General features: G+C 34.1%; 2 protein-coding genes across 2 annotated transcripts; one reads left to right on the forward strand and one right to left on the reverse strand.

The window, feature by feature from the left end:
- The first annotated feature begins 3,367 nt into the window (after positions 1 to 3,367).
- LOC107591384 (uncharacterized protein C14orf119 homolog) lies at positions 3,368 to 5,475 on the forward strand. The gene is made up of 3 exons (XM_016280546.1): positions 3,368 to 3,569; positions 3,909 to 4,327; positions 5,123 to 5,475. The coding sequence occupies exons 2-3, from the start codon at positions 3,911 to 3,913 to the stop codon at positions 5,294 to 5,296; spliced, it is 591 nt and encodes a 196-aa protein (XP_016136032.1). The 5' UTR covers positions 3,368 to 3,569; positions 3,909 to 3,910; the 3' UTR covers positions 5,297 to 5,475.
- Positions 5,476 to 6,620: 1,145 nt separating this feature from the next.
- LOC107591434 (myosin-11-like) lies at positions 6,621 to 18,745 on the reverse strand. Its single transcript, XM_016280579.1, has 44 exons — positions 18,701 to 18,745; positions 17,965 to 18,003; positions 17,815 to 17,824; positions 17,120 to 17,194; positions 16,909 to 16,968; positions 16,699 to 16,782; positions 16,516 to 16,605; positions 16,339 to 16,398; positions 16,139 to 16,204; positions 15,916 to 16,002; positions 15,692 to 15,781; positions 15,464 to 15,550; positions 15,286 to 15,363; positions 15,078 to 15,167; positions 14,875 to 14,937; positions 14,555 to 14,617; positions 14,310 to 14,369; positions 14,147 to 14,221; positions 13,879 to 13,965; positions 13,719 to 13,796; positions 13,357 to 13,419; positions 13,007 to 13,096; positions 12,825 to 12,914; positions 12,653 to 12,742; positions 12,469 to 12,558; positions 12,246 to 12,335; positions 12,060 to 12,122; positions 11,903 to 11,962; positions 11,767 to 11,826; positions 11,494 to 11,565; positions 10,266 to 10,352; positions 10,101 to 10,181; positions 9,926 to 9,994; positions 9,693 to 9,782; positions 9,513 to 9,590; positions 9,003 to 9,092; positions 8,470 to 8,559; positions 8,245 to 8,334; positions 7,832 to 7,978; positions 7,585 to 7,674; positions 7,338 to 7,415; positions 6,972 to 7,118; positions 6,770 to 6,841; positions 6,621 to 6,673 (listed from the first exon to the last, which is right to left on the reverse strand). Exons 1-44 carry the CDS (start codon positions 18,701 to 18,703, stop codon positions 6,621 to 6,623), a joined length of 3,375 nt encoding a protein of 1,124 aa, XP_016136065.1. The 5' UTR covers positions 18,704 to 18,745.
- Positions 18,746 to 22,040: the final 3,295 nt, after the last annotated feature.

The following is a 22,040-nucleotide window of genomic DNA, read 5'->3' on the forward strand; positions in this document are numbered from 1 at the left end:
TTATAACGAGAAAACAACTCTCGTTATGTCGATATAACGAGAAAATTAAGTCGTTATAACGAGAAAACAACTCTCGTTATGTCGATATAACGAGAAAATTAAGTCGTTATAACGAGAAAACAACTCTCGTTATGTCGATATAACGAGAAAATTAAGTCGTTATAACGAGAAAATAACTCTCGTTATGTCGATATAACGAGAAAATTAAGTCGTTATAACGAGAAAACAACTCTCGTTATGTCAATATAACGAGAAAATAAGTCGTTATAACGAGAAAACAACTCTCGTTATGTCGATATAACGAGAAAATAAGTCGTTATAACGAGAAAACAAGAAGGGAAAAAAAATAATGCATGGCCGTTTAGAACTTCCGTACTGAAGCGTTAAGCATTTTCTAATTAATAAACAGTTATTAATCTTGTGCTTTTATAGTTTTGTACATAATAGGCACACTCAATTAGATACATACTTCAATTTGTTCTCCAATTGTTTTTGTGATTAACCTCGTTAACGAACTTCGTTCATATTCTGGGTTCATCTGCATCAGCTTGCCAGTACATAATATGCATAATCAATAATATATACTGAATTTAGTCCTCCAGTATCACTGTCTGAAATTCTGAATGCATGAATCCACGTTTATGATGTCCCACGTCGTAGGTAAAACCATAATTGCCACTATAAATATTTTTTATAATTAAAAAGAATAAATACAGATTTTTGAGATTTTGCCTACGACAAGGCAAAGGACGATTTATTTTAGGCAATTAGTTGTTTCGAACCTTTCGTTTTAGTGAATCAGTTTTAAAAATCAGTTTAAAGTCAATTCAGTTACAATCTTTGCTGAAAACTATGTTTTATTTGTAACATTTCTGCTATTAGGTTACTAAAGTAACATCCTTCAGTAACATCCTTTATATGAATCGGACATGTTCAACAACTGGCCTTACTGATCCAGTTAATTTCATTAATGAATCATTCAGTCAGATTCGTGAGCAAATCCAGAAACAGTAAAGCACATTCTTCTAGAATGTGATGCATATGAAAGAGAAAGAAAGCAACTTAATCATAAATTAGGTTTGATGGGATATGATAAAGTATCACTCAAGATATTACTAGGGAATAGACAAATGCAATCAAGAATTAAAGAAGAAGTGTTCAATTACCTAAAAAAGACAGGAAATATGGAAAGAATATAAATTGAAATAGCGGTTTTTCTTTTTTTTATATACAGGTGCGTCTCAATAAATTAGAATGTCGTGGAAAAGTTAATTTATTTCAGTAGTTCAACTCAAATTGTGAAACTTTGCCAAAACCGCCAAAAAACATCAGAAGAAGAAGAAAGAAAATGGTACCCCCAGGGCAGCATCATAAGTCCAATACTCTTTTCAATTATGATAAATTATGTATTTTCTCAAGTTCAAGGAGACATTGGGCGATCATTGTTTGCTGATGATGGGGCATTGTGGAAATGGGGAAGGAATATAAATCATATTATAGGAAAGATACAAGAAGCAATTGAAGTAGTAGAAAAATTGTCATATGCATGGGGATTCAGGTTTTCAGTAGATATAACAAAAACAATAATGTTCACTAGGAAAAGAGGTATTGACATACAGATAAAGATGTATGGACAAACTATTGAACAAGTTAAAGTTTTTAAGTTTCTGGGTGTGTGGTTTGACACAAAATTAACATGGAACGAACATATTCAAAAGATTGACACTAAATGTAAAAAGATTTTAAATGTGATGAGATGTCTAAGAGGATCAGAGTGGGGAGCGAGTAGAGCTGCAATGAAAAGTATTTATATAGCACTGATTAGATCAGTGTTAGATTACGGAAGTATTGTTTACGACTCGGCAGCAAAAACTTTACTGAAGAAGCTGGATGTAATACAAGCTCAAGCTTTGAGAACTTGTTGTGGTGCTTTTAAAACGACTCCTTTATCTGCTCTTCAGGTTGAAGTGGGTGAAATGCCGTTACAAATCAGACGAAAGCAGTTAGTGATGAACTACTGGGTATTCTTCAAGGTCATTCAGAAGACCGCCATCCAACAGTAAAGGTACTCCTTCCGTGCTGGGAAAAGGAAAGGTCTAAACAGAAGTGTTTTGCATGCAATAGTGACAAAGAAGCTAGAGAAATGATTTTAAGTCATAAAAGATACATTCCTGCAGTACCGTTATCAATAACGCCACCTTGGATGTTTCCTGCAGTACTCATAGTTTTTTATATGCTGGAGTTAATGAAAGAACCTAAAAACATTGTAGCTGTTGTTGAAGATAGACTACAAACTGTATATCAAGTATTTGCTCCAGTATATACTGATGGATTTAAAGATCCTAATACAGGGAGAATAGGTTTTGCATTCAGTATTCCATCCTTAAACATTTCTGTTAATAGGAGAACATCAGTTCATTTATCAGTATACACAGTAGAGATGATGGTAATAGCAACAGCACTACAGTGGATAGAGGAGACTCAAATAAAAAAGGTTATACTTTGTACAGATTCATGTTCGGCATTAAAGTCATTGCAATCATTCACATCTCATAGTAGACAGGATATAGAAAATGAGATGTATGAAAATCTGTATAGTTTAAGAATATGAATATCATGATAATATTTATGTGGATACCAGCTCATAGGGGGATAAAGCGTAATGAAAAGGTTGATGGATTACCAAAACAGGCATTGGAAAACGAGGATATCATGAATATCTCACTTAGTAAATATGAAGCAAAAGCAGTAATTAAAGCATATACCACTAAGGAGTGGCAACATAAGTGGGATACAGGAAATACAGGACGTCAACTTTATGAAATACAGCGAGAAGTAGGAGTCGTGAGAATAACTATAAGAAGAACCAAAGAGGAAAATATTCTAATAAGATTAAGGGTTGGGCATATTATGCTGAATAAAACCTTAAAAATAATAAATAAACATCCAACAGGATTATGTGAGCACTGTGGAATGGAGTAATCAGTAGAACATGTTATTTGTGTTGTCAAAGGTATACTAATGAACGAGAAACAATGAAGAATGAACTTCGAAAGATGGGAGTGGATAACTTAAAGCTTAAAAATATATTTACTTATGGACTAGAAAGTTTATTTTCGTATCTTAAGAGAACAGAGCTGATTAAGAGAATTTAGAGGGGAAAATCTTATTGAGGTAAAGAAGTAAACATTGTTTATTTTATTTAGTAAATCTTTGTTGTTATTGTAATTTTTTTGTCCTCTTATTATGAAAGGGTAAACTCTGGTTCACACTCCAATACAGTAGGTGGCGATAATGCATCTTAACATTAGTGCTACCCGCCATAAAACCGAAGAAGAAGAAGAAGAAGAAGAAGAAGAAGAAGAAAGATTCGTTCACGAATAGGACATCGCTAACCTGCAGAGCCCCCCTGTGTCACTCAGAGCCGATGCAAGCGGTTTATTGAACACAGCGAGCGGCTCCGTTTGAGCTTCTCGGCTCAGTCGAGATTATTTTCCATCTGGTTACCGACGTTAAAAGTAAAAACATGCTGTTTTCGACGAGAGGTGACAATTGCAACTAAGAAAAGGGTAACATTTTATTTAGAATTACATTTTGATTCAAGTAATAGTTAAAAAGGTGGTTACACGTTTGTTGTGATCAGCTAGCATTCTGACGTTAGCAAGCATATGTTGTAACAAGGAAGTAAATATAAGTGTAGCCTACATGTTACGATGCACAACAAAACTAACAGTTTTATGAAGCATTTGAGGTTACGATGTAACGTTATGTTAAAATGCATGAACTTGGTTTGTGTAAGTTATAAAAATGCTCAACAACATTAAGGCAACCACTTTCTTTTAACGCTATAGTTTTGTTTAGTACCATCAGTGATAATCCTTCTGAAATCCTTTTGCTGTCTTTATTAGAAATGGCTTGGTTCCAGCAGGCTTTACAAGGCTCGGGCCAGCCAGATGGATCCATGATGCCCCCTACAGTGGAAGATCTGTCCCATACACAGGTCTCCAAGCACACCATTACACAGTTAGGGATGTCTGATGGACAAGGTTGGTCAACATTTCTTCCAGTTTCCATCACAGACTTTCCACCTGCTTCAGGAGGCATCGTTCCCCAACGTCTGGAAGCACTGTCCTGCACATCCCTCAACATGGGCTCCAGAGAAGACTCCGTGCCGCTGTCCTTCGTGACGCTTCAGGAGCAACGATGTGTACTAAGTTGGTTTTTAGGATGGAACGCTGTCCAGAAGCAACGCTTTCTGGAAGATCTGATTTCAAAGGCTGTGCCTGGAAAGGTGTCCAGTTTATTAGACCAACTCAACACACTGCAGGTGTTTTATTTGATTCATTTTCTTTGTTGTGTGATCCTTGTTTGTAAAGGAATAGTAAACCCCAAAATGAAAAATTGCTTACAATTTACTCACCCTCACACCATCCAGATGTAGATAAGTTTGTTCCTTCATCAGAACAGACTTGGGAAAATTTAGCATTAAATCACTTGATCACCAATGGATCCTCTTCAGTGAATGGGTGCCGTCAAAATGAGAGTTCAGACAACTGATAAAAATATCAGAATAATCCACAACCTAGTAATTCACACAACTCTAGTCCATCAGTTAACATCTTGTGAATTGAAAAGCTGCATATTTATAAGAAACAAATTCATTATTACAGCGTTTTAACTTTAAACCATCACTTTCAGACAACATACTAGTCCATAATCCATAATAACACATCCAGTGTAAAATTCCATCTCCTGTTATCCTCTTATATTAAAATACACCAACATATTTATTTAGAGCTGTTTGGACTATTTTCACTTGTTTTGTTGTGCACTTGATTTGTGCATATTTCTCTCCTGATTCAGATGAGACAACTTTTCATTTGAGAAAGCAGTATTATGGATAGAGGACTCATATTTTAGCTGTAAGCAACAGGTTGAAGTTAAAAACATCTTAATAGTGGATTTATTACAAACATGCTTTTAACATAAGATGCTAATTGTTGGACTTAAATCATGTTGATACTTGTTTATGTTTGTAACTATCTATCTGACATAATCAATTAATGCTAAGCAGATTGATCTGTATGATAATGTCGGTATTTTCTTTGTCTCTGCGTTTCAGGTGAATGATCGCCCACCCAACATTTTTGAATGCCAGTTAAGACTGTGGACTCAGTGGTTTGATTCATGGAGTGAAGAGGAGAGAAATGCCTTTTTGAACAGCTTAGAGGAGAAGGATCCAGCCTTTGTTGCGTACTTCTATAGCCGACTTTCTGGAACAGCAGGCAAAGATTGAGGCTCTTCATACAATGCTTTTTTTTTACTCTTCAAAATGAAACTGAAATCAAGTCACCTATGGACTATTCTGCTGTTAAAGTGTTTTGAAAAGCTATGCTTGGTGCGCATATGAGTGTAGTTTTCCCTCAAAATGTTTTGTTTAGATGCAAAAATCTTATTATTAGGTTTTTCTAAAATATATATTTTTTTTTCACTATTTATGTTTTCTGTACATGGATTTGCTGTTACAAGCTCTCTTACAAACATGCTTTTAACATAAGATGCTAATTGTTGGACTTAAATCATGTTGATACTTGTTTATGTTTGTAACTATCTATCTGACATAATTAATGCTAAGCAGATTGATCTGTATGATAATGTCGGTACCTTCTTTGTCTCTGCGTTTCAGGTGAATGATCGCCCACCCAACATTTTTGAATGCCAGTTAAGACTGTGGACTCAGTGGTTTGATTCATGGAGTGAAGAGGAGAGAAATGCCTTTTTGAACAGCTTAGAGGAGAAGGATCCAGCCTTTGTTGCGTACTTCTATAGCCGACTTTCTGGAACAGCAGGCAAAGATTGAGGCTCTTCATACAATGCTTTTTTTTTTACTCTTCAAAATGAAACTGAAATCAAGTCACCTATGGACTATTCTGCTGTTAAAGAGTTTTGAAAAGCTATGCTTGGTGCGCATATGAGTGTAGTTTTCCCTCAAAATGTTTTGTTTAGATGCAAAAATCTTATTTTTTTTTTCCCTAAAGGTTTTTCTAAAATATATATATTTTTTTTCACTATTTATGTTTTCTGTACATGGATTTGCTGTTACAAGCTCTCTCTTGATTTTAAAGGGATAGTTCACCCAAAAATAAAAATGTTGTCATTGTTTACTGACCCTCATGTCATTCCAGTCCTGTATGTGTTTGTTTCTTCTGCATAAAAAAAGATATTTCAAAGAATGTTGACAAGCAAACAGTTCTGGCTACCATTGACTTGTCTGTACCACTGTATGAACAAAAAACACTGAGACATTTTGCAGAGTATCTCCTTTAATGTTCCAAGTAAGAAAGTAGGTCAACATGAGGGTGAGTAAATGCTGACAGATTTTGCATTTCTGCATGAGTCATCCATTTAAATACTCTTCAAAATGAAACTGAAATCAAGTCACCTATGGACTATTCTGCTGTTAAAGTGTTTTGAAAAGCTATGCTTGGTGCGCATATGAGTGTAGTTTTCCCTCAAAATGTTTTGTTTAGATGCAAAAATCTTATTATTAGGTTTTTCTAAAATATATATTTTTTTTTCACTATTTATGTTTTCTGTACATGGATTTGCTGTTACAAGCTCTAGATCACAAACTTACCACTCTTAGGAGGTTCTTTTTTTTCACTTATAATTTCTGGATGACGAGTTATAAAAGAAATAAAACCATACATTGTTAATTGTGAAAATAAAGCTAGTAATACTTCTGGCTTAGATAAAATAAATATCTCACCCTTAAGTTCCTCTACTTTCTTTTTAGTCTCATCCAGGTTTTGTCTAAGTTTCTCGTTCTCATTGATCACACCTATAAATATTGTGAAAATATTAAAACCTGTCAGATTACCTATCACAGATACATGCAAAAGATGTTTGGTCCCAGGCCAAATTTAATTTGCATTGTTCACTATACTGAAAGATTATTGCACCCCACTCACCGTTTATTATTTTTTTCTCTTCTTTAAGCTCGGCCTTTGTATCTGCATTTTCCTTTTGCAGTGTAGCAACTTCTTTGTCCTTCTCCTGGAGTTTCTGGTCCTTCTTAGCAAGTTCTTGTTTTTTTGCTTCCAATGTCTTTTCTAGATCTGACAAAAGGGATGAAAAAACATATTATTAGGCTTAGAAAATTTTCAAATGAACAATTTGAGTTTTGAATACAATATAATAGATTACATTATAAAATATAAAGCTGCAGAGCACATTTACATCTGCTGATTGAGCAATGTAAAAGCATGTAAAAAATACTGGACATGTAAATTTTATCATGTTTTTGCTTCTGTGGTATTTTGACTGTATTGTCATACCAGAGATTTCTTCCTGTAATTCATTTTTCTCCCCTGTAATTTGTTGTAGTTCCTTTTCAAGTTTCTTCTGCTTGTGAACTAAAACAAAGGGCAAGAAATAATCAAATTACTGTAAGCATATGTGATTATATAATATGTAAAAAAAAAGAAAAGATAACAATGCTTGGGCTAATTCATTTTTACACAATTTATATTGGATTTTCAATCAGCAATTCAGTCTTTCATTATTCAATGATTTTATTCTTACCCAAGTCTTGATTTTCAGCATTTATTTCCTTTAGTTTGGCTTCAGTTTTAGCAAGTTGCTGGTCCTTTGCTTTAAGCTCTGTCTCTAGCTCTGGACAAAAAAAGTTTGAGTAACATGCATCAATTGTGTAATTTGTAGCATCATTACATTTTATCTGCAGCAAATCTGATTGACAATACTCAAAATTTTCCCATTTTTGAACCAAATGTTCCTCTGTTTTTAAGCAGAGGATGACCTTTTCACTGACCTCTGTTTTTGTTCTTTACTTTTTCAAGCTCGCCCTTCATATTGTCCTGTTGCTTTTTCAATGCAGCAATGACTTCATTTTTCTCCCTCAGGTACCAATCCTTTTCAGTAAGCGCTCTTTCCTGTTTTTGCAATTTCTCTTTTAAACCTGATCACAAAAATGCAGTTAGTAAAAAAGAAAGAAAGAAATGGTCAAATTGATTCTACCTTGGTATAATGGGTCAAATTTGAGATTAAAGATAGAAGTATGTCAACATGGCACTTTTCGCAGTTTGTTTCTCACACGCTGATCATTGCTTTTTCCAACACATCTAATCACTCCAGCAATCTTAAAAAAAACTGTATAGTACTGGAAAAGTGAACTTGCTAATTATTCAAGCACACGTCTTTGGTGTTTTGACAATGTGGTCATACCGTCAATTTCTTCTTTTGCATTCTGCAGTGCCTTATTTTTCTCCTCTTTGAGTTTCTTCAAGTCATCATTCAGATTGTTCAGCTGTTTGACTAAAACAAAAGACAGAAAACTGAAATTCTTGGAATGCCTAACCATGCAAAGGTGACAATATGGAATCAAACATATATGTGGGGTTGATTAATTCTGCAATGTTGTTGTCTTTATTCATAACTAGCTTTTCTTACTCAAAGCAGCATTTTCAGCATTTGACTTTTGCAGTTGATCTTCAGTGTTAGCAAGCTGCTGGTCCTTTGATTTAATTTGTTTCTGTAGTGCTGAGGAAAAAATGACATGATAATATTTGATAACAAAAAGCTATGTACATGTTTAAAATGCATCATTATAAAGAAATAAAAGTTAAAGCAGCACTATGCATCTTTTGGCGCTCTAGCGGTTAATAAACAGAACTGCACACATCCCGCGGAAGAACATTCCAACCGGAGCTACTTCTCTAAGTTTATGTCTATGGCGATTCACGCAGGTATGTGTTACTCCGCAGCGGTGACGACCCGACCAGGCTACAATAGTCCAAATATAAGTACTTATTATAAGTGTACCGTAGTGATTCGGAATAAGACAAAAACGCGGTTTGGGAGATTAATTCATGATGTACTCGCTCATTATATACATTTTGCAAATTTTGAACACAGAAAAAGTTACATAGTGCTGTTTTAATTGTGATGGTATCACAACAGTATGCATTTTCGCTGAAACTTACATGCAATCTTATCGTTTGATTCTTGTTGCAGTTTTTTAACATTTTGTTTGCTTTCCTCTAGCTCCTTTTCTAGATTTTGTATCCTGTCCTCTGTTCATGAAAAAAGAAGGAGCATGTCTTAATAACAACACATTGAGTTAAAATGCAGAGTAGGCTTACATATCTGGTAGGAAATATTCACATTTGGTGAAATTAATATTTTCTCGAGCTGTTCCAAATCTGTATGCATTTCTTTCTTCTGCTGAATACAAAAGAAAATATTTTGAAGAATGTGGGTAACTAAACACTTTTTGCTCCCCATACTATGGAAGTCAGTGGAGACCCGCAAATGTTTGGTTACCCACATTCTTCAAAATTCCTACTTTTATGTTCAACAAAAGAAATAAACTCATAGGTTTGGAACACCTTGAGGGTGAGTAAATAATGACAAAATTGAACTATCCCTGTAAAGGATGGGTAAAATCACTTCCAAAAAATATTCTTTGGTGCCTTTTTTTCACTTTTACTTACTCAGCTTATCTGACAGTTCACAGTTAGCCTGCAACAGCAAAATCTCTTTTTCTTTGTTCTCTATTTGATTCTTCAATCCTGACAACAACAAGAATATCTGTTTAGTAGTCTTTGTTTCCACTATTACTCAAACGAATAATCACCAATCTTCTGATATTGATGCATTGAAGATTAACTTACCATTGATTTCCTTTGCATATTTCTCTTGCATTTGTGCTTGTGCTTGTTTTAGTTTAGACATTGATTCCTTTATAGACATTATTTTCAAGGCTGTATAAATATATAAGTAAAACATTTACGTGAACAGACAATTTAACAATGGTATACATTTCATCAGTTCATGTGTTCCCTGAGAATCAAACCCATAACCTTGGCGTTGCTAGCACCATGCATGCTCTACTGGTTGAACTCACCCAGTCCAAGCCCTTCCTCTCCAGAGTTTTGCAACTCAGCCAGCAAACCATTTAATTGAGCTTCCAGTTCTAAATGAAGAGAAGAACATCACTAATTGTAAGACAATGGATTAAATGTTTTTTTAAAGGAAGAAATGAAAAATGAGAGTACATAAATGGATTTGTTTAAACTTACTGCGGATCTTTTCTGAATTGTCTTCAGTTGGATTTTCTTGAAGCTTCCCTATATTAGTTAACAACTCAAGTACATCCAGAGCTGTAACAAAGCATTGTGTAAGTGTGCAATAGTCTCTCTTCAGATGAAGACGTCCCAAAATTGGTCAAATGGGGCTGGACTCACTTTTGGCTGATATGGATCCCTCAGCATGCAATTTCTGCTTTGCCTCCTTCAATTCTCTTTTCTTTTCTTCAAGTTCTAGCTTTAGTTCTAAGAAGAAGATAACCATATATTGAAAAGCACATCAAACTATTGAAAGTTTTACCCATTCCTCATGTGATGTAAAATGAATGAATGCACACTACCATTCAAAAGTTTGGGGTCAGTATGTTTTTTTCTTTGCAAAATTTTTACATTTATTCAGCAAGGATGCATGAAATTGGTCAAAAGTGACAGTCAAGAGTTTTAGTGTAAATGAATAAAGTAAAAAAAATACGTTTTGTTCATCAAATGTCTTATGGTTCCCACAAAAATATTAAGCAGCACAACTGTTTTGAGCATTGATAATAATAATAATGATAATGATAATGGTTTCTTGAGCACCAAATTGGCATATTAGAATGATTTCTGAAGGATCATGTTACACTGACGAATGAAAATTCAGCTTTGCCAGCACAAAAATAAATGTCATTGTCAAAATATATTTAAATAGAAGTCAGTTATCTTAAATTGTAATAATATCTCACAATAAGTGTTTTTACTGTATTTTTGGTGAGCACAAGAGACTTCTTTTTAAAAACATGAATGTATGTGCACTGGTTGAATCTGCTTTTAATGTGTATGTCTAAAAGTACTGCAGTTTATGCGATATCAGAATCAATGGTATTCAAAAGTTTGGGGTCAGTATGTTTTTTTCTTTGCTAAATTTTTACATTTATTCAGCAAGGATGCATGAAATTGGTCAAAAGTGACAGTCAAGAGTTTTAGTGTAAATGAATAAAGTAAAAAAAAAAAACGTTTTGTTCATCAAATGTCTTATGGTTCCCACAAAAATATTAAGCAGCACAACTGTTTTGAGCATTGATAATAATAATAATGATAATGATAATGGTTTCTTGAGCACCAAATTGGCATATTAGAATGATTTCTGAAGGATCATGTTACACTGACGAATGAAAATTCAGCTTTGCCAGCACAAAAATAAATGTCATTGTCAAAATATATTTAAATAGAAGTCAGTTATCTTAAATTGTAATAATATCTCACAATAAGTGTTTTTACTGTATTTTTGGTGAGCACAAGAGACTTCTTTTTAAAAACATGAATGTATGTGCACTGGTTGAATCTGCTTTTAATGTGTATGTCTAAAAGTACTGCAGTTTATGCGATATCAGAATCAATGGACACACACCTTCATTACCTCCTTGTGCGGTTTGCTCATCCAGGTACTGAACTTCATCCATTAGACTTTTAATGATATAAGCTGAAAACAACAACATTGGACAGAGAGAATTATGTGACAGTATAAAAGAGTGTAAGATATCGACTTTGGGTTTAACACAAGATTATGTTTTTTTTGTTGTTTTTGTTTTATTGTGTTTTCATGGCATTATTTATAATATTTTGTGATTAACTTTGTCATCAATTTAATTATAAACCAGTTTAATTATGAATCTTCACTCACCCTTCTTAAGAATGTCATTGTTCAGCTTAGAAATGGTATCGTTATATGCAGCCTGCATTTCTGTAACACAGCCATCAAGTATCCTGTTTACACAACTGTCCAAATCCAGTTTACAAAAGATAGAAAGATAAGGTACCGTTATATTTTTTCTGGAGTTCAGGGCATTCAGCAGTGTCCACACAATCTTTTCTCAGCTCTAGAGAGAGAGACAGAATAGGCAAGATAAGGAAATCTTCTTTAGACGATGATTTAAATGTCCTATATTACTGAAGACTGCAGCAATATGTTTTTACTTTCATTCTCAGCACGAATTTGGGCATTTTCTTCCTCCTTCATCGTTAGGCTCCTTTTAAGATCTAAAAAGAACAGCAGCAAGTTGTGTTCTTGAATTAATGGAGAGCTCCAATGTTGATGTGCTTTGCTGTTAAACGATTGCAAGAGATTGTAACTGATGGATGGATGGATTGAATGAAACTCACCAGCTATTCTAGCATTTACTTGGGATCCTTTTTCTTGCACTTGTTGTTTCAAGGTTCTCACTTCGTCTAAGAGATTGTTGATCTTTGCAACTAAGGGGACATCAGATTAAAATGTTATATAGCAATGATCAGACTGAACATTGGCAGACAAGTCTTCCAATCCTGATCATTTATAGCAACCAGAAATCACTTTCTGATTTGGTGAATCTCTTCAGTGACTAACTTTGTTGTGATATTGTGGCATTCTTCTCTTTTAGTGATTTATTGGCATCATCCAATGCCTCATCACTATGTTTTAGTTTATCTTGAAGATCTGTGAAAGAGAAAACAATTCAATTCAATTCATTATTTTTAATCAAAGAAAAAATGACCATGAAAATCAATGCTGCTGAATGAATGTGCTATACCTTTAATCTTCTGCATTGCATTCCTTTCAGTTGTGTCTTTTTGGATTTGCAATGTCAAAACTTCTTTCTTCAGAGCAGCAATATCTTTCTCTGTAAATCAAGCATTTTCATGACAGCTAAGATTGCCATTTCAGTTATTGTTTGAGCTCTGAAAACTAAAGGTTTCACTCACGTATCTGACTAACATCACCGGTCGCAGCAGCCAGCTCTTTGTTTTTTTCATTCAGCAAACGTTTTACGTCATCCAGTGCCTTTTGAAGCTCTGTCAGAAGTCAATGTAAATATAGCAATATCAAGAAATGTTACACCATTATTTATACCTCTTTTAACGTATCGAAAAGTATCAATGCCAACCAGCTTTCTGGATCTCAGCCTGTGTAGTCACAGTTTTCAGCATTTCTCTTATCCAGGTAACATCAGACTGAAGAGCAATGATTTTCAGCACTGAGACAAACAAAAATAATAGTAATATTGATTGTTCTGCCAAACATATCTGAACAAATGATGAATTTGGTACAGATGAACTGATTTGAGCTTGTGTAATATTCATAAAGTAAATTTTTTTAACTATTGGTCACACTTTATTTTTTAAGGTCCAATTCTCGCTATTAACAAACCATACTTTTGCCTCAATAAACTCCTAATTTGCTACTGCAAATAACATGAGCCTTAGTTCCAAACAAGGACCATAACTCTCCACTCACTTGGTTTTGAAGCCATTTTATCATCTAATTTGCTTATCAAGTTCAGGAGATCCTTCTGCAGATCTGAAACCAAAACAGAATGTGTGTTGAAACCTTGAGGTCAATTTACACCGACAGCTGACCGAGTACAGTACGTCACTTCTCAGACAACCAACAAACACTGATTCAACAGGTTAAATCATCGAAACCATGCGCCGCCACCAACCAACACCAACAGAAGCCGAAGGGGGAAACACACTGATTAGACAAAACCCGATGAACATGTTTGTCTGCGTCATGTCGGTGTGGTCTGAATTGGCCTTTACGATCAATTTTTCCCCCATTATCATAACTACTGTATGTATACCGCACTATATACTCACTGCTGATTTTATTTAAGTTGTCTGGATCTTCACTCTGTATCTTCCAGATTTCCTCCATCTGTGATATCACTTTAAGAACTGACAAGCAGAGACAAAAACATGCTTAGATGCGAGTCAAAAGACAAAGACGTGTGGTAGATATTAATGCAAAGAGTCTCACTTTTTTCAGAGCTAGCGTCACTTTTCTGAAGTTCCTCCTTTTTCAACGTCAGTTCTTTGAGTTTTTCATCCCGTATTCGCTTCAAATCTATTATAAATGTACAAAAAAGTAAATATTACATTTCCACATGAAAACTGGAAAAAACGGTTTTTGAAACGCAGTACAGAACAATATACTTTAGAAATGGTTTCAATTGTTACCCTAAGTACCTGATTAATGCTGACTGTTTTTCAAACTGAATTATAAAAGTACAAAAAAACAGACATACCGTCATTAGATGAGGATGCTTTAATTTGCTTCATTATTTGGTCTATTTCAAAGCCTAGCAAAATAATCTGGAGAGCTGTGGAAAGATGTATGTTAAATTAAATGCATGTAAAAAAAAAAAAAAGTGTTATATTTTGTGTGACTAAAAATTTCACTCAACTCACCTGCCTTTGAGGTTTTATCTAATATATTATTTACTTGAATATCCAGTTCAGCTTCTGCATCTGGAAAAGACAACATAAATAATGATTATTGCAACACAATTAAAGTGAGATTAACCTCTTTTTTTTTTTAGCATAATCTGCAAACAGCATTTAATAATCCCATTTAAATTTCTCCTGTTGCTTTCATGTGAACAAAGCTTTCATATGGCTGCTTGCTGGGAGTCAAGAAGAGTAAAATGTCTCACTCATGTACAGATCCATCAGGTCTTTGCATTGTTCTGCCTGGACAAACAGCTTTTTGCGTAAACCTGGGTGTAGAAGAAATTATAGATACATTAACAATACATGTTCCATTTGGGATAAAGACAAGGCTAATATTAACATTGCATATTGTGAATACTAAGACAAATTGTGTGTTATTTTTCTCATTTGTAAGTTGAATTGGGCAATAGTATCTGCTAAATAAATTAATGCAGAAAAGTGTTTTTTCATCTGTATGGATTAAGCATCCATGATTACATTTGCTATAATTGTAAGTAATTACAAAACAATATATCAATCTTACTTTTGTTGTCAGCATCCAGATATAATGCCCTGTCCTGTTCCTTTCCAAGCTCTTTCTGGAGATCTAAAGAGGGAATAACCCAAAATCACATAAACATCACAATTATTTTAAAGCTGCTTATGAAAGCCTGGCTAAAAAACAACAACATGAAAATAAACAAAAATAATTATTTACTTATTTTTAAGAAACCATTCAGATCTCACCATTTATCTTAAATTCGTCTGCTTTCATTTGTCCCTGTCCCGTAATTAGTGCCTCCATAAATTCAAACTGGAGTTTAAGAACTCTAGAAACTAAAAGTAGCAAAAGTATTATAAATTGTACTGATGATTTTTTTTCAAAAACAGTGCCACTAGAAACAATAATTCACAATAAATGAGAATCGGGTATGTTTAAATGAAAGAAACTTACTTATCTCATCTTTTCCCTTAAATTTGGCAATTTTGTCCATTATTTCTATTCTTTTCCCATCAAATTCATTTGTCTGTTCTAAAAGATACAAATTATTGTCAGGATGAAGTAGTGATTCCCACATCTAAATATAATATGCTAAATTATTCATAAATCATTTATAGTCTGATTCCAGTACCATCAAGCTGAACAAATACTTGTTTAAGAGCTGATAATTTGCCGTTCAGCTCTAATATTTCTTTCTCCAGTGCTGCTATGAGTATATCTGTGAACACAAAACGGAAAACAGAAAAAGGATATGCTGCAGTAATCAGGAACCTCTTATTTGTCACATAATGGATTATAGATGGTATAAATTTACTGTGGAGCTACAAAAAACTAAACAAAACTGGAAAACAAACCATACCAATTTTTTCTCTGTTTTCTCTCCTCACTTCTCGTTCCTCTTTCAGATCTGATAGAAGGCCATTTTTATACTCCAGTTTGCTTATAATTACTATCAAACATCCAAAAAGAGACGCAACAATCATACATTACTAAAAGTAAACTTGCTCTAATCATCTCAAAACTGCAACTTCATAACTTCCTGGCCTGATAAGGATTTTGTAAACATCAATAATGAACACTCACCATCCATCTGCGCTTGCGTCTTAAATTTACCGGAGATACGCGTCTTCAGTTCCATTGCTTTCATTTGCAATATAACAGTCTGCAGCACTAAAAACAAAACAAATAGTATTCTCTCGTGGAAAACAATCAAACTGCTATGACACATTTTCAAAACCTTTCAAAACAAATACTAAAATATGCTAAAAGTTTTGTGATCCATTGCTCTCATTCTCATTGAACTCACCCTGGTCTGTAATGCCACCTTTTTCCCCTGGTTGTTGGAGCTTGTCTTCCAGATATTTCTTTAATTCTGTAGATTAGATATAAATATATAAGCACATGTATTTTAGTCAGTTTTGGGATTGATTACTTAGGCTATTCACTAATGATGATGAGGCTGTAGATCATATAAATCAAAAGTGACCTGTTTTTGGTCATACACACCATTAAGAGGTGTTGAGGTTGCCTTATCGCTTTTCAGTGTCTCTGTGCTTATCTTTGAAACTAGATGAAGAAAAATGAACAAACAATTACTTCAGTTTCCTTTGGTTAAGAATTGAGCAAGGACTCAAAATGCAGTGTCAGTGTGGTATTGCTCCATGCACAGGGGTGTATCTCTACCTGCCCGCTCGAAAATTTCTACACTTCCTGAGAATTCTGTCTTCATCCCTGCTAAGTCTCTCTCTGCATCCTTTCGACGCTTGTCCAGTCCTGTTGAATTTTAGATAAAAAGCTGTGTGAATATACATGGGATATTGAGATAATATTGAAGCTAATACTAAAAGTAATATTGTTGCAACACACTTTCAATCTTTGTGGCATCTCTCTCAGTGCTTATTATCGCGTCCAGCTCCTGTAGGTCAATGACTTTCTGGAGAATGTTTAAGACTGAATGGGTGGAACACAAGGGTAAAAAGTGTCAACCATTGTCTTTTTGCTAATCAATAATAGTATGTTACAGAAAAAAATAACATGTTACAGCTATGTTCACCAGTATCATGATTTTCCACATACCATCCTTGGCTGGACTGGTACTGACTTGTTTAACAAGACCATTCAGCTCGCTTTTAAGACCTGTAAACATGTCCACCAATATAAATATTTTTGATGAATATAAGTCCAGGATGGAACTGCATGGTTAATATACAGTATATATATATATATATATATATATATATATATATATACTTTGAGATTTGTGTAGAATAAAGATGGGTTGACTCACCATCAATATTGTTCTTCGCTACTTTATAAGAATCCCTACATTTAATCTTCATCTCATCAAGATCTTTCCGGAGGCCTAAAGAAGTACAGATGATGATCATAGTGCCTGAGATTTTTATTAAATAAAATATTCATAAGACTAACTCTTTCTAGTTAATTTGTACAGTGTTTTACTAGGATGTACACCCCAATCTATAGTAGAACTGGTTGAAGTTTAAAACTAATATTTTCATATCAGAATCTAATATCTTGTGTTTAATATTAATATATGTGAACCTGAACCACAAAACCAGTCATAAGGGTCAATTTGAAATTGAGATTTATACATCATCTGAATGATAGATAAATAAGCTTTCTATTGATGTACGGTTTGTTAGGATAGGACAATATTTGAAAATCTGGAATCTGAGGGTGCAAAAAAATCAGAATTTTGAGAAAATCGCCTTTAAAGTTGCCTAAATTAAGTCCTTAGCAATGCATATTACTAACCAAAAATGAAGTTTTGATATATTTACGGTAGGAAACTTACAAAATATCTTCATGGAACATGATCTTTACTGAATTTTGACCCATACGATGTATTGTTGGCTATTGCTACATACCTGTGCTACTTATGACTGGTTTTGTGGTCCAGGGTCACATATGATTAAAATGGTTCTGAATAAAATATAGTAAAGAAAAATATAATTCACATACCTGAACAGTCCTTAGTAGATAACAGAGAGATAATGAAAATGTATTTAAAAACAACATTAAGTACATTTAAAAGTGCATGCATGTAAAATGAAAATTATATGTGAAAAACACCCACAAAAACAACAACATAAAGATTAATAACAGCCACACCTCTATGGCTCTTCTTTCTCTTGTGAAATCCCTATGTGCCTAAAATGTATGGAAAGATTCACTTTAGACCTTGTTCACACTGAGTTTTTGCACTGTGAAAGACATTACAATTTAAATATAGAAATATCCAATTTTCTAATGAAATAATTATTTAGCTTGATTTATCAAAGCTGCACAGTTTTGTTTTAGAAACACAAGTTAAACTTCTCATGTACACCATTCAAAATGTTTTTGCAATTAATTAACATTTATTTAAGATTACTATTTCAAATTAATACTGTTCTTTCTATTCATCAGAGAGTCCTGAAAATAATAAATCAGTTTCCACAAAAAAATAGTAAGCAGCACAACTGTTTTCAACAGTCAATGATAATAATAAGAAATGTTTCTGAGCACCAAATCAGTACATTATAATATAATAATTCTAAACGATTGTGTGACACTGGGTTAGTGGCTGCTGAAAATTCAGTAGTGCTGCCATCATAGGAATACATTTATTTTAAAATGCATTAAAATAGAAAATGTGATAATATTTCACAATATTCATGTTTTACAGTATTTTTGATCACATAAATGCAGCCTTTGTGAGAATAATAAAAACATTTAATTGTAAGTTTAGTTGTATACTGATTCAAGTATAGACCCTATTTAAATTCATAGTATGACTACAAGTAGTCATATCTAAAAAAAAATTTTTAAATGTCAGAAACCACAATGAAATGTACATGAAACCTACCATAATCGGAGCATCTTTTTCATCACTCCTAGCTAAGGCTGCATCCACAGGACCTAAATCACAATCAAAGTATCATACAACCATTCCTTCTCTTGTCAGAAAGAGGACAGACAGAGCCATCAAAGCAATGCTCTTACCACACTCAGCTTGTGTCAGCAGGTAAATTGACACAAAGAAAGAACAAATCTGGAGATTCTCTATCCACTTCATTACTGTGTGTGAATGTAATCTCACAGTAACACTGGAGCTCATGAGCTTGTGTGCTTTATATATGAATAGCACACCAGTCCGTTATTGCCTAACTCACTTTTACGTGGTTATTTTACATCTCATGCCGGAAAACAATGATAGACTGACTTAGTGTAGATCTGACTAACTCCTTGATCTAAGACAGGACTTGACAAGAAGAACGACCTAGTGCCAGAGAAAGTGTTTTGGACCAACTGAGGCAAATGCTTTTTTTTTTTTTTTTTTGCCATTTATTCATTTTTAATCTGCACTGTCATTACATTTTGCATGTGTTGATCATGCACATGCATTTTTACTCTGCTGTTTTAAATATGCCACAAAGATACATTAATGTAGCTGGCTACAACATTGCCAACTGTTTGTAAATTTAATGGTAAAGTGGTTTAATTTCTTGCTTCTGTTGCTAATTAAAAACTAATAAATTAAAAATATGAAGACCCCCTCCCCCCAGCATATGAAATGTATAAGCCACAAAGTTTGGGCATCAAAAAAATATGCTGTCCAAAACTAATTTTCAGTACACTAACTATTTTTATCAGAACAAATTTCAGCTCATTGTGGTAGTACTGACAATGACCTTCATTGCAAAAATAATTCACATTGCAAAAGAGGAAAATATGTGTATAAGACAAGCCCAGCCTTGAGCTTGTTGATAACAGGGTGGTTTTGTAAATGTCAATGACACGGTCACTTTTATTTGTAATACAAATTCATCAGCAGTTAACTAAAAACTTGTTTCCAAAAATGGAAGAAAATGCAACGCCTGCTGATAACACTGATAATATTTTATTATTTTGAGTTCAAATACTACTCAAAATGTAAATTTCATATCAAATAGTTTAATTTATATTAAAATGTTTAATATTTTAGAACATTGGAACACTCACAATTTGGAATTATTAGGGTTGCAATAATTTTTTTTTTAAATGTCGTCGTTCTGATCATGCAAGTAACCAATGTTTTTAGTATCAGCTAGTGATGAAGATGTATTCAAAGGCTTTCTTGACAAAGAATATACATTTTTATTTTTGAGGTTTGGCTATAAAAGGCTATTAATAAACAGCTTCTTCTAAGCTCATTAATTGATTGTTTGGTGTGTACTGTAACAGCAAGATATATGACAGTGAGGCCTCTGCCAGTACATTCGCTCAAATGATGATGCATGTCACCCTAAACATAGTTTACTGCTTAGTTTTTATTGCTGAGATTAAACCTCTATCTTTTTTTATTTAGGCTTCATCTGTGTGAGAGTGCATTAATTAGCACTAACCACTCTTTGGCAGCTTAATACCTAACTATGTGTACTGTACACCTTAAAGGGGTCATATGATGTTGCTAAAAAGAACATTATTTTGTGTATTTGGTGTAATGAAATGTTTATGTGGTTTAAAGTTCAAAGAACACATTATTTTTCACATACTGTACAGTATTGTTTCTCCTCTATGCCCCGCCTTTCTGAAACCTGTCGATTTTTACAAAGCTCATCTGTCTGAAAAGCGAGGTGTGCTCTGATTGGCCAGCTATCCAGTGCGTTGTGATTGGCCGAATACCTCAAGCGTGTGACGGAAATGTTACGCCCCTTACCATACTGTGATGCCCTGTCAGGCCAGAGCGACGAGACAAAAACATTAAAACCCATTATAAACGAGGCATTTGTTGCATCCAGTGGGGATATAATTACGGATTATAATGACTTATACTGGCTTTTTACGCGTTGCGTTGCATCGCGCTGCGTAAACATAAAACCATGTCTGCATTTGTGATCGGAGAAACGACAAACAACAAGCACTACTCTACACTGCTCAAACTCACGTTTGAATCATCAGTGGTGTAGCGAATCAGCTCATGGGAAATATGAATAATTAACCATAACTAGTTATAATTAACTATTCATATTTTAGATCCACTGTAGATATTTAGCTGACCACTCAGGGTCAACCGTCTTGTCAATTCTAAGAACGTTAATTTCCTGGTTAAAGGAAATAACTTTCTTACTGTACAATTCTATAAGTTTGTAACATAAATCTGCATGATTATTGACTCCGGTTATGAGTAAACAATGAACACATCAAGTGTGATACAAGTAAGGTTTTATTAACAGCATCATGACCCCTTTAAAAACAAAGAAAGGGGGGTTACTGGGAGACTATGTGATGCTACAAACTATTAAAAATGGAAATGTAAGGGCCTTGGGTATTCATGTTTTCGGACATGTTTTTAATTGGTAACATGCAAGCAGTGGTGACTCTGCAGAGAGGCATCAAAGTAGATTTAGCCCACAGGTTATCGGGACTGATGGTAAATAATATGTAATTGTGGTCATGGTCCATTGGTGCCCAAGTGCTCATAAACCCAAGCTCTGCTGGGTATATGCAGTGACTGAATAATTCAGAGATTACCACCACTATATGTGCAGTGTTGTTGTAGGGCCATGTTATCATTTTAACCATTGACCATTGTCATCAAATATATATTGTGCAGGAGACTTTGGTTTTTGCTGTGTTCACATCCTGGTCCATTCACTGGGTATGAATATGCTACTTCTCTACTACACAGTATGTGAAAAGCAGTACACCAGAAGAGTAGTATGTCTGAATACATAGTATTCAAAAAACAGTAGGCAAAAAGTATCCAAATGTCACTTTTAATGCTTGCAACGTTAGTTCTTTGTCAAAAGTACTCTCGGACACAGCTCCTTTCTATTTGCCTCTCAATAAAAATGGAAAAAGTACCTGGAAAGAAAACCAATAAGAAATGGCTACTTATAGGGAAAAGTAGAATCATATTGTGTGGCTATATTTATTGGTTGAATATTCTTTATAATAAACACCGCATATCCTCAAACCAATTTAGTCCATTAAACAGTAGGCTACATAGTTGGCAGAACTGAGGAAGAGTTAACTTTATCTTGCTGGAACCAAAATGTTTCAAATCAAGGCCCTGGATTTCCTTCTCTCTGTAATTATAAGCTAAAGATGAACAAATGGAAAAAGGTCGGTATTAGCGTACTTTTGTGTTTATGGGGTGGGTGATTTCATTTGGTTTAATTAAGTTTTTATAAACACATTACAAAACGCATTGGCTTTATATT

Source organism: Sinocyclocheilus grahami, unplaced genomic scaffold (assembly GCF_001515645.1).
Source record: "Sinocyclocheilus grahami isolate Dianchi unplaced genomic scaffold, SAMN03320097.WGS_v1.1 scaffold141.1, whole genome shotgun sequence".
Lineage (NCBI taxonomy): Eukaryota > Metazoa > Chordata > Actinopteri > Cypriniformes > Cyprinidae > Sinocyclocheilus > Sinocyclocheilus grahami.

Excerpts from the sequence above, each read along its gene's own strand:
- LOC107591384 (XM_016280546.1), top strand. The coding sequence starts at position 3,911 with ATGGCTTGGTTCCAGCAGGCTTTACAAGGCTCGGGCCAGCCAGATGGA. Across the intron at positions 4,328-5,122 it reads ACCAACTCAACACACTGCAG|GTGAATGATCGCCCACCCAA; the intron begins GTGTTTTATTTG and ends TCTGCGTTTCAG.
- LOC107591434 (XM_016280579.1), bottom strand. Across the intron at positions 15,168-15,285 it reads TAAGGGAAAAGATGAGATAA|TTTCTAGAGTTCTTAAACTC; the intron begins GTAAGTTTCTTT and ends TGCTACTTTTAG. Across the intron at positions 6,842-6,971 it reads AGAGAAAAAAATAATAAACG|GTGTGATCAATGAGAACGAG; the intron begins GTGAGTGGGGTG and ends CAATATTTATAG.